Source organism: Squalius cephalus (genome assembly GCF_949319135.1).
Source record: "Squalius cephalus genome assembly, chromosome: 21".
NCBI classification, from domain to species: domain Eukaryota; kingdom Metazoa; phylum Chordata; class Actinopteri; order Cypriniformes; family Leuciscidae; genus Squalius; species Squalius cephalus.
The window spans coordinates 15,196,619-15,208,741 of NC_137142.1; the positions used below are offsets into that span (position 1 = coordinate 15,196,619).

Sequence of the window (12,123 nt, forward strand, 5' to 3'; positions counted from 1 at the left end):
TCTGTCCCTCCACTGAAAGTCCATTCCACCAAAACTTTCACACTTCAAATCATTCTTAAAGAGATTGTAAAATAATTCAATATAAACCGAGAGGTTTAATCCTTGTCTTTGTGGAGACGTTTTTTGTTCCCATGAAGAAAAAAAGCTTATAAATCCATACTAAGTGATGTTTTTTGAAAATGTAATAATGCAGAAAGTTTTCTGTGATGGGTAGGTTTAAGGATAGTTAATGTAAGGGGATAGAATATACAGTTTGTACAGTATAAAAATCATTATGTCTATGTAATGTCCCCATAAAACATGAAAACCCAAATTATGTGTGTGCTTGACAGACAAGAGCAGTGCACTGTTCTTATAGAGCTGCTGAAGAAGTTTCAGAACTGTCGCAGTAACTTAAGCAACACTCTCCAGAGGGCGGAGCAAACGATCAATGAGCAGGCATCATACATGGGCAAAGACAACCTGCAACGCCTCCTAGCAAAAGTATGTCAACCTCAGACTAATCCCAACTCTTCACAATACATACTAATGTTATAATTGCCTATTGTAATTTACCATCTGTTTTCTTTCACATAAAAAGTACTTTAATACTGGACTTGTACCAGCAGGTGTCACTCATAGTAATGTCGCTTCATTACTCATAACACTAAGATCTTTTCAAATTCAGAATTGTTTGTTGTCTTATGTTTCCATCATCTACATGTACATAATCTACGCTTTTATTAGTCTGAAAGAAACTACTCTCATCATTGCTCTGATGAATCGGCGCCGAAGTTTCTCTAATACTTTTAGATGCTTGCTATAATTGGTCCTGTGGTACATTGTTTGCTGAGTAATTATGATGAATAAAATTGGTAATTTATTATTTTGCGTGGTCTACACTGAAAATTCAATAACTGCAGGGTCATTGCTCATGGGTAGGATCAAAGAAATTCTTACAGGTTATAGATCATGCCTACCTAGAATGAGTAGCTTTAGATCCTTAACCATCAGGCCACCATGGTCACTTTTTCTATTTAATCTCATACTGTTTCTTTTAAGCGTAGTCCTTTATTATATTTACACTATGCGTTATTATTGCAGGTTGTTGGCATAAAGGAGGATCTTAATGGCCTCGGACCCAAGATGGAGGAGTTCAGATCTGTGTGCAGACAGTTGCAGTCTCAGCTGAAGAAAATTCCTGATTGCTCAGAAACTCCTTTTGAGATAGAGGCAGATGCTTTGGTGGACTCATGGCTGGATGTGAGTATATGGAAAAAAATCTGTTCACATGCATCACACTTTCAGTCGTTTTAGTTTCTTGGTTAATCTGCGTGTCTCTCTGGCAGGTGTCAGAGAAGACTGACTGTTACATGGATAACCTGCGTTTGGGTCTGGAGTTGTGGGAGAAACAGCTGGTTCTGGGTGGAGACGTGGACAGCTGGACTTCAACTAAACTTATCATCTTCTCAGAGTCTCACCCTTTCAGCAGTGAGACGGAGGTTCTCAGCATGAAGGTGTGTCTTCACAAAATGCTTCATAGGGATTCCAAATGTTCACAGACATGGACTAAAAGGCACAAGACTATCGTTTTGATTTAACAGGTTCTTTATGTTTTTATTAGAATGAGATTCAGTATCAGGAGGACAACCTTGAACACTTCCACAGGAAGTTGCTAGAGATCCAGGAACTGCTGCAGAGCAAAGAATCTCCACTTGAGTTACAGGTGAATGTGCAGATTACTTTTTCTGTTTATTAAATGATTGCACTTTCCTAATTCCTAATTATTCCTAACTTTAAGTGTACACACACTGTCTCCCTTAGGTAATGGAAACAAACCTGAGGAAGAAAATGGAGCAGGTGAAAGAACTCTTCTCCGACTGCACTGACGTGTTCCAGGAGCTCCTCACAGTTAAAGCTCATTTGGCTGAAAAGATCGACACTTATCAATCATCTGTGAATAATATACGCTCCTCAGTTGATACGATTAGCTCAGAGGATCGCACACAGCTGGATGCGCACTTACAGGTATGATTAACAGACAGACGGACATGTATAAACACTCTCTTTTGGTGTATCATTTAATTCATTTTCTTTTGTAGGACTTGTCTGAGCAGCTTTTGGACCAGGAGGAGCAGGCTGATTCTTTGCTGAAGGAAATCGATCTCATGTCCAGCATTACTGGACCGCAGGCTTTGGAGGAGCTGACCAATCACACCAAGCATCTCAAAGACAGCATTGCGGAAATACGAGAACTGATTCATCAAAAGAAGGAACAGGGGGAGAAAAGCTTCCTTCAGACTATTAAAGGTTTGGAAACTCATTCTTTGCAAGTGCATTGTGCCATTACTTGGAAACTAATTGAGAAATAATGTACATTTTTAAGTGATTTTTGTTGTGTCTATTTGTCCCATTTGCTCTCTGCAGAAGAGTTCCAGTCATTTGAGGAATGGTTGCAGGATGAGCAGCTCTCTGTGAATGAGTGTTTTGAGAACCCTGAGAGGAAGCAGGATGTTGAAATGTCCATGCAGAGATTGACAGTGAGTAACAGTGAGGTCACAATCCTATGATTATGGTTTCCATTGTGGCTATGACATTTTTCGAAATACTTTTCAACCTTACTGTACAATACACTAATTGGACATTGGACAGCAATCCAATGCAAAGAGTCACCAGGTGTTTGCAGCCTTAGTCAAAAGCATAAATATAAAATAACAGGAAGGATTAAAATTTAGTAGTGTCTGTTTAACAATTCTGAACAATTTGTGTTTTCTTCAGAATTTCCTGGCCTCTAAAGAAGGAGAACAGCGTCTGGCCCAGCTGAAGGAGAGATTTGAGAGTGGTGAACGGGCAAAGGTTCCTTCTGAGGCTCAAGCTTTGCTCTCCTCATGGCATCAGGAACAGGAAGGAGAACTGGCCACACTCAGGGCTCACTGCCAGGGACGCCATAAACAGCTAGATGACATCCTCCACAACCTCAACAGGTACATGGACTGAGCTCACATCATAGCTATTTGTTGTTACTGTTTTTTTAATCCATTCATTCATCCAATCATGTCTTTATGTATTTAGTTTGCAAGAGGAACATAACCATTTGAAGGACTGGCTTCAGCACAGGGAGAAAGTGCCAGAACAGAGAGAAAAAGTTCGACAAATCCAAGAGGAGTTTCTTAAAGAAAGGTATTCGCTTTTCATTTGCATTTTCATTTTCTTGGTTCTTTGACATGCAGGTAAACAAATTATAATTTTATAAATATAAATAATAATAATAATATTAATAATAATAATTATTATTATTATTATAAAAGGAATATATTAATTTTGTAAAAAATACAGTTAAATATTTAATAATTATTAGGATTTTTTACATTATAAGTTACTAATACAATACTAATATTTGTCAAGTTTTAAACACTCAAGCTTTTAATTTGGTGGAAAACTGCAGAGAGACTTTAATTCTTTATTTTTAGTTGACCACAGGTTTATGCTTTAACCAGAAGTAAAAAATCTGGTAAAATTCTTAAAAATACTGTCCAGGAAAATGTTTAATTTGTATGAATAGGAAAATAAAATGATCGTCGAACACTTTGCATATCCAATTGCATGTGACCCAAACTCGCAGCACGAGATGGAGTTTGTTTGGAGCTGCTCCAAGATGCTGAAACACTGGATCATGAGCTGTATGTAAATGAACCATGTAAATGAACACAGTGCTGCGCTTCATCAGACTTAAATCGCAGCCTTTTACAATGTGATCATTGCACTAACCCATACCGAGATTTCAACTTTACATAAATTGAACAGCCCTTTTATTTGTTAAATTTTACAATTTAAAGGGGTGGTTGATTATGATTTCACTTTTTTAACTTTAGTTAGTGTGTTATGCTGCTGTTTGAGCATAAACAACATCTACAAAGTTACAATGCTCAAAGTTCCAAGCAAAGGGAGATATTTGCTTTTAAAGAAATTGCTTTTTAAGGACTACAACAAACGGCTGGTAGGGACTACACGACATTCCTCCAGGGTTAGTGATGTCACCAACCCTAGAATTTACATAAAGCCCGCCCCCTGAACACGATTTATAGATTATCAAGACAGATAATGCTGTAAGGCCCGATATATTGGTCCAATCTGCCGGTCCGCCAATACACGGGGAAGGTTATCACGTGCTCTGTCCTCACTCATGCAAAGTATTGGTTGGTTAAATTTACAATACATTTAGTTATGTATTCTCTCGTTTATTTCATCTGACTCCATAAATGAAAGGGTTTTAATGATATCTGTGGATCATTAATCATGAGTGAATGTTTGACTATTCCGTTTAACTCTTCAATGAAAATAATATCAAAGTCAGTTAGAATAATCAAATGTAACAATTTATTATGTCAGGTAATTGTATCATGCTAATTTCATAATCAATTCAAAGATAATCGATACAAAACATCAAATGCTCTGGAATAGAGAGAAGATGCAAACCCAACATTAAGAAATACGCGAGGCTGAGAGATCTATATCTCTCAGCCTAACGGACCGATCTGAAATACAGAAAAAGGCCCCGAACTCTCTGCTGCATCTCCTTATATACACAAACCTTTCACAAGGAAACATGTACTAACAAAAGAAATGTGCATGCAGTGGTCGCACCTTCATGGGGGTGGGTGACCATTTGCTTGAGAGACCACCTTCCTTTGTAAGTCAGTTATCCATAAACTCTTAAAACCTTATTACCTTTTATTTTATCTATCTGGATATGAGATATATGTACCACTCACTTTGAGACATTTCAAATGACACCAAAAACATAACAGTCAATGATAAACATTCACATTAAACCATATTCTTGTGTGAGTTCTTAGTAGTTTGCGGAAGTGAGGTCGTATGGGGGAGGTCAAATGGTAATTAGCCCTTTGTCTCAGACCAGGGCCTCAACCAGTATTTTCAGTCTTACAGATTCCCTCCTTGATCCCGTGGGTCACATTCTGATGAACACTTAAGGGGTCACAGTAAGACGTTTGTTATAATCCTTGAAGATGTAGCACAAAAATTGTCTTTGCAATGTTGGCATCTGTAGAAGCTCAGTGGGCTGTGTTCACCTGCAGAACACCTGTTCTCACCAGGTGTATAGCTTGAGTCCAGCAGGTGGATGGATGCGTTCAGGTTCTCTTCCTGTAATCCTGTGACGTGAGCAAAGTTCATAGAGTCAATCTGGGCCTCTTGTGACTTGATCAGTTGACGTGTCATTCCTTCATGGAGAAACTTCCGCTTCCCTGGCACCTTCTCCACAATGATGATCTGACCCTCCTTGACCCACCCTGTCACCTCCAGCTCAGTGGATGAAGGGGTTCTCCTTTGACACCTGAAAAGCATATTAAATGTCCGCTTCACGATTGAGCACATATATGAACTTACAGTCGTAAGGAAATGCATTGGAACGCATAATGCAATAAAGCAAAATCATGTCATGTTCAATGTAAAATACCATGTTCATGTCAGCAAATGTGAGTGGTACATTTGGTCTCATTAATTACCTGATTTTTAATTACCATGCCAATAATACTCCTATAGAGGGTCAAGGAAGGACAAAGGAAGATCTTACAAGCTCTTACCCTGTTCTTAGAAACATTTAAATAAATGACATTCTAACAAAACAACCAGTGCTGGGTTAAAACAACATTTCATGAAGAGTGTCAGCGAAATTTTGGTGTAACCAAACATAGAGATTCAATTGAATTGATGTCCAAAAACATTGTTGTGAGTAAAATGGACAATATACAAATAAGCAGAAATCAAAATAAGTTTCAGAAAATTAAAATCAAAATAAGTTTCAGAAATTAAAATCAAAATAAGTTTCAGAAATGTTTTTCTGAATTACTCAAAGGAAATCAAAATAGGTTTCAGAAATGCAGCAAGAGGTCGGTGTAAACCAATCAATGGTTTTGTGTGTTTGTGTGTGAGTATTTTTTAGAATGTCAGAGTGTGTTTTTGTCTGTGAGAGTGTTTTTGTGTGTGTGTGTGTTGGTGTGTGTGTGTCTGTGAGAGAGTGTGTTTGAGAGTGTGTGTATTGATCTGGCTAAGTCACAGACGATGACAGAGTTGAATTGTAAATTTTTGTTCTTGATTGAATTGGTATTTATCCATTTTAATTATGTTTCTGTTATTAGTGGTAAGTTGAGAAATCAGGGGCCCTCTGATCTTCCAACTCCCACCAACAATCATAGAGTTTGAAATTTAATGGCAGGTCTGCCTTAGAATTTGTCTTGATTTGTGACTGTAGCCATTCAGATGTTCATGTGTGTTACATTAGTTGGCAGTTTGTTGTGAATAGCGTACGCTATTCTCTGTGTCTCTGTTAGACCATGATCATGAGATCAGCTCCACCCTGTGTGTGTGAAGCTATCTGGATCTGTTAGTGTGAAGATGACACATCTTCGTCTGATGTGCAGTGTTCAGCCTGGATAGACCATCTATCCCAGGTGATGATGCTGTGAGGGTATAGTGATGGAGGGGTGTGTTCAGTGTTCATGTCTAGGAGATGGGTGGAATCTAATCTATAACAATTGTGTTGCAAATTTCGATCGAGTTCTAAACTGGGAGGCCATATTTATGCAGTAATGTGATAGTGTGACGTGTGAAAAGGCCTTTTATAATGTCTTTTCACCCATCTCCCGAGTCTCAGGTTATGTTCTAACAATTCCGCTGTCCTGGGTTTGCTCCAGGTGGGCTCCACCATTTTGCAGAAGTAGCCTAATCCTGAGACAGAAAACAGAGGAGAGCGAACCACAGATAATTCCAATATTTCAAAAACATTAAATTCAGACGTGTGGAATTCTTTTACTTGTTCCATTATCATGTCAAAAAACTGTGGTACCCTCCTTGTAACTTTACTTCTCTGATTAGATTACATTTTAGTTGTTGTTGCACAATTTGGTTTGCTATTACCTGTGCCACAATTCTAGCCGTGTTTTCTAACGGTGAAAAATAAAGGCATACCCCGCCCCTTTTTGGCACTGGGTAGCACACAAATGAAATTCTGTTTCAGAAATTCAATTTTAATGACGAAAGTCACACTTCTCCAATTATTGTCCTGCTCGGCGAGTGTAATATAATGTTTATTATAATTCAAGTTATAATATAATTATATTCTTTAACAATACAAGTCAAATTATATTGTTTTCAGTCTCTGAAGAGTCTCTGGAACAACTTAACGCCTGGTCAAATCTCTGCTTGTTCCCATGTCAATACATTTGAATATTAAAAGGCTTTTTGGCTCAGGGCTGATAAGATGTACATTCGCTGTTTTTCTTTTTTCCTTTGCTAGGTTTCAAATACCTTTTCTTCTCATTTAGTCTTTTTAAATGGCCATTATAACGTTTGATTCTTCTATTTAATCTTACTTTATATTTTTCCGTTTATAGATAAGGAAAACTATATCGCTTTGCAGTCCTTCCCAAGGATGCACGACACAAGTGGTCAGCCCCGAAGATCAGAAGCTGAGGCAGTTGGCTAAATATCTATGGATTTTGCCGTACACGTGCAACAATCAAAGATATATACAATAGCCCCCTTGGATGCCCTTCAGGAACTTAATTCAACCGTTTTTCAAAACTATTAAATTAGAACAGAAGTCATCGGAAGCGTCCAAGTTAGGTTAATCAACCAGCGTAAAGCTGATCCTAGTCGGACTAACCCATCCTCTCATCCAAGTCGCCCGCACACTTCCTGATATCAGTTATTAGCTGTCGCCAATCTCTGACGCAATCTTGTGGTAATATACGAATCCGTTAATCTATTTTGGAAAAAACAAATCTCAGAGTAATTCAGAATACATTCAAACATAACAATATTTAGTTCTCTGAAGCCTTAAATATAAAAAGGTTGTTGTTTCAGGATTAATGAGATGCATTCGCTGTTTCTGATTTTCAAATTCATTGTGAATCACATTATAGCCACCAATTTCAGCACAGACACACGTTTAATTCAGTTCACAGGATACATGGCCTAGAATACAACATCTACAACCTTTACCTAAGTGTTCCAAATACCCCCACAGCAAAACAATAGAATACAACATCTATATCACCTTTGCTTAAGTATTTCAAATACACTTACAGTAAAGCAATCCTGTGTTAAAGAATAAACTTTAAATTAGCCTATGTGCATGTTGTAGCACAAACAACCAAATTGTGTTCTAAATGCACAATGTGTAGTGCACGATGTGTTAAGCACAATTTCAAATTTTGAAAATGCAGACAGGTTAAATGAATTTAGATGTTAAACTATTAAGCTATTTGCTATTGGGCTGCGACCCAACTAGCAAATGACGCTAATAGCTGAGGGCCTTGAGTGACCAAAGTTGTCAGGTCAGTAAGAGTTTTAGATGCATTTGAGCTTTGGTTACTTGCTGAGTGCTGGTTCGTGTCATTAGATTGTGATTGTCTGCGTTTTTTGAAATAGGGTGGAGGTCTGCCTCTGCCCAGTGACCAACACTTTTCCTCTGTATGGCCTGTTTTGTGACAGGAATTACAGAATCTGTTCAGTTTGCCACAGTGTGGCTTTCTGAATTCTCCTGTAGATGGAGGATTTTCATGACATTCTAACACAGCTACCTCACCATGCATTTGTTTCCGTGACTCAATTCTTGTTGCCCAGCTAACAAAACCTTCGAATGTATTTTGTGCTGGAGAAGCACCACACATGAGTGATTGCTGTACACGCGGCCCTGCATTTGTAAGCAGGAATTCAAGGAGAACTACATTGTTGTGGTTAACACCTTCAATTCCAGAATACTCCTCAAAAAGTTCAAACATATTTTCTGCATACAGTATGTCTCAAACGATTCTTCAGTACTCTGTTTCCGATTGAAAATCAATTCCCATCCAACAGGACTACAACCACGCAGCTCGCGAAGGCATTGTTTTAGTCTATTCAAGATTTCGCTCTCAGGCTCATTTTGATGCATTGACTGCACAATGGTGCCCGTCATCAAAACCTGTGGTATCTTATAGTTCAGAACATCTGGAATTGAGCTGATAACAATTTGCCAAATATCTTTTGGTTCAAGCTGAAATGCATGTTTTAGACTAACAATGCGTCTCCACCATGGTTCAAATGCCCCTTTCAAAGGGAATGGTCCGATCTCTGCTTTAAACAAGCTACATTCAGTTACTGTTAAAGGACGCCGAATGGTTGAGTCTGTGCCATTTGGGTGCCGTACCACTTTAAGGGCTGAAACAGGCACTCTTTTCATAACTTTATCACATGCTTCATCTGTCTGGAAAGATACGAGATCATTAGAGCAGGCTGCCTCATCTAAGAAGTGTACATTTTTAGCCCAATCGCTGTTAAGCTTTTTGGGAGACTTGCTTTTAGCATTTAGCTTAGCCTTGAGATCTGCAATGGTCTCTTTGTGATTTTTACACTTTTCAGTCAGGGCTAACTGCTCAGCTAGTAATTTATCTAGCTGTGTTTGAAGATCTTGAATCTTTTCCTCAGACTTTTGTGCCTCTGCATTTTTAGAATGCACTTCTTCACATTTAGCATGCATAAGCGAAGATAGAAATTTTGTTAACTCATTTAGCCGTTTATAACTTATGAAGTTTAAAGCCTCAATTATTTCACCATGTTTTGATTTCTTCTGCTTACTACCCACTGCTTTCCACCAAGTGAAAATTTCATTGTCAATAGCATCCATGTTAAGACCTTTTCTACTTAGTTTGTACAGTGTAGGCTCAACCTTTTCAGCCCATAATGTAAACAGGACATTATCTGTACACATGATTTCACAATAATGGGACTACTTAGATTATTCTGATACTTCTAATATCTGTTTCATACAATTCATGCAAATGGAGACTTTCCCTCCCAGTCAGCCAGTGACACAAAACAAGGGTTAAGCGTTTTGGGCGCAGCATGGCTTTAGCATTTAGCATTAAAGTTAGCCTTGAGCGTTTTGAAAGCAACATGGACAATAGCATTTAGCATTAGCCTTGGGCGCAGCATGGCTTAGCATTGACAATAGCATTTAGCATTAGCCTTGAGCGTTTTTAGCCTGTAAATCATATCATCCTGTTTTCCCAAAATTTTCTTTTTATAAACAATGCATCGATCTGCCTTTTATTTATAAAATCACGTGTTTTCCGATCGTTTACAAACTTAGATTTTTCTTTCTCTGTTTTCTGTTAGTTTGCTCATTCTCTTCACGTGTTGCTGGTTTGTCTTTAACAAGCCCAGATACAACAATGGCCGGAAAACATGCGGTTGATTTTAAAACGTTTAGGCTTTACTTTTTCGGCTCTTCATCGAGTTATTAATTATTTGGAAGATGTTATTCTCACTTTAGGTTTTGCTTCCTGTTGCTTAGGCAAAACAAGGAGATCTTTAAAATCTAATCATTCTTCATCTGGCTGCCGCATCACGCTTCTAAACAAAGGGTTTTAATTCCGACCGGTAAACAATGCAAACATTTCTTCAACACTTCTAAAAATGCAAAGAAAATTGACTTACCACAACCACGGAAGAAAGAGAAGATGTTCAAGACTCTTGTTGATATTAAAGTCCCAATACTTGCCGGAAAGGACGTTTCTCGTGAATCTGTTTTGATCTGTTTTGAGATCACGTCTCGAGGTCACCATTTTGTAAGGCCCGATATATTGGTCCAATCTGCCGGTCCGCCAATACACGGGGAAGGTTATCACGTGCTCTGTCCTCACTCATGCAATGTATTGGTTGGTTAAATTTACAATACATTTATGTATTCTCTCGTTTATTTCATCTGACTCCATAAATGAAAGGGTTTTAATGATATCTGTGGATCATTAATCATGAGTGAATGTTTGACTATTCCGTTTAACTCTTCAATGAAAATAATATCAAAGTCAGTTAGAAAAATCAAATGTAACAATTTATTATGTCAGGTAAATGTATCATGCCAATTTCATAATCAATTCAAAGATAATCGATACAAAACATCAAATGCTCTGGAATAGAGAGAAGATGCAAACCCAACATTAAGAAATACGCGAGGCTGAGAGATCTATATCTCTCAGCCTAACGGACCGATCTGAAATACAGAAAAAGGCCCCGAACTCTCTGCTGCATCTCCTTATATACACAAACCTTTCACAAGGAAACATGTACTAACAAAAGAAATGTGCATGCAGTGGTCGCACCTTCATGGGGGTGGGTGACCATTTGCTTGAGAGACCACCTTCCTTTGTAAGTCAGTTATCCATAAACTCTTAAAACCTTATTACCTTTTATTTTATCTATCTGGATATGAGATATATGTACCACTCACTTTGAGACATTTCAAATGACACCAAAAACATAACAGTCAATGATAAACATTCACATTAAACCATATTCTTGTGTGAGTTCTTAGTAGTTTGCGGAAGTGAGGTCGTATGGGGGAGGTCAAATGGTAATTAGCCCTTTGTCTCAGACCAGGGCCTCAACCAGTATTTTCAGTCTTACAATGCTAATGACTAGAAGATAACTACACATAAGCTACATAAATTCATCAACTAAACGTTCAGAAATGTCCTGTTGCATTCTACATGTTGTCACTTCTTCTTGAATCTCTCCATCATTGTCTGAATCCGATTTGAACATAAAAGACTAACATTTTTTTTAAATTTTCAGTGCATGTCTGTGTGAGTGCTGGTTTTCTGGTTTTCCCTGAGCAAGAAAGCTTACCTTCATCCTTAATCTACAGTGGTCGTATGGAGGCATTCAATGACCTGTTATCAACTGTAAGGATACGTGGCCTGAGGGGTGACCCTTTCCTTAGAGACAGCGAGACCCTGATAGACCAATATCACAGCCTGGGGATTCTTTTGGAAAATCAGGCCCAAGTCCACAAGTCCCTCGATGATCAAACTGAAACATTCCAAACCAATGCAGAGCAGATTAGATGCTGGATCAGAGATTTAAAGCAAGGACTTGAGTGCATCGGCACAGACACGCCAATCCAAAAGAAACATATGAATGCTCAGGTGGGTCTCCTATCCATTACTGTTTGGATTTTTTAGCTGTGTTTTGCTGGGGGAAACATACATATATTCAAACATTCTTAAACACCTAAAGGAATAATTTACAAGAAATGTAAGTTCTACATTAATTTACTTGTTCTAAACCTGTATGACT

At 38.1% G+C, this 12,123-nt stretch overlaps 1 protein-coding gene across 2 annotated transcripts in view; it reads left to right on the top strand.

The window, feature by feature from the left end:
• syne2b (spectrin repeat containing, nuclear envelope 2b) overlaps positions 1-12,123 on the top strand; it is a 122,506-nt gene that overhangs the window by 25,779 nt on the left and 84,604 nt on the right. For both annotated transcript variants that reach the window (XM_079856233.1, XM_079856232.1), the window contains 10 exons: positions 333-483; positions 1,084-1,242; positions 1,329-1,496; positions 1,604-1,705; positions 1,804-2,007; positions 2,082-2,289; positions 2,407-2,519; positions 2,758-2,963; positions 3,052-3,159; positions 11,693-11,972. In XM_079856233.1, coding sequence (XP_079712359.1) covers positions 333-483; positions 1,084-1,242; positions 1,329-1,496; positions 1,604-1,705; positions 1,804-2,007; positions 2,082-2,289; positions 2,407-2,519; positions 2,758-2,963; positions 3,052-3,159; positions 11,693-11,972 — 1,699 coding nt within the window. The remainder of the gene's footprint in view (positions 1-332; positions 484-1,083; positions 1,243-1,328; positions 1,497-1,603; positions 1,706-1,803; positions 2,008-2,081; positions 2,290-2,406; positions 2,520-2,757; positions 2,964-3,051; positions 3,160-11,692; positions 11,973-12,123) is intronic.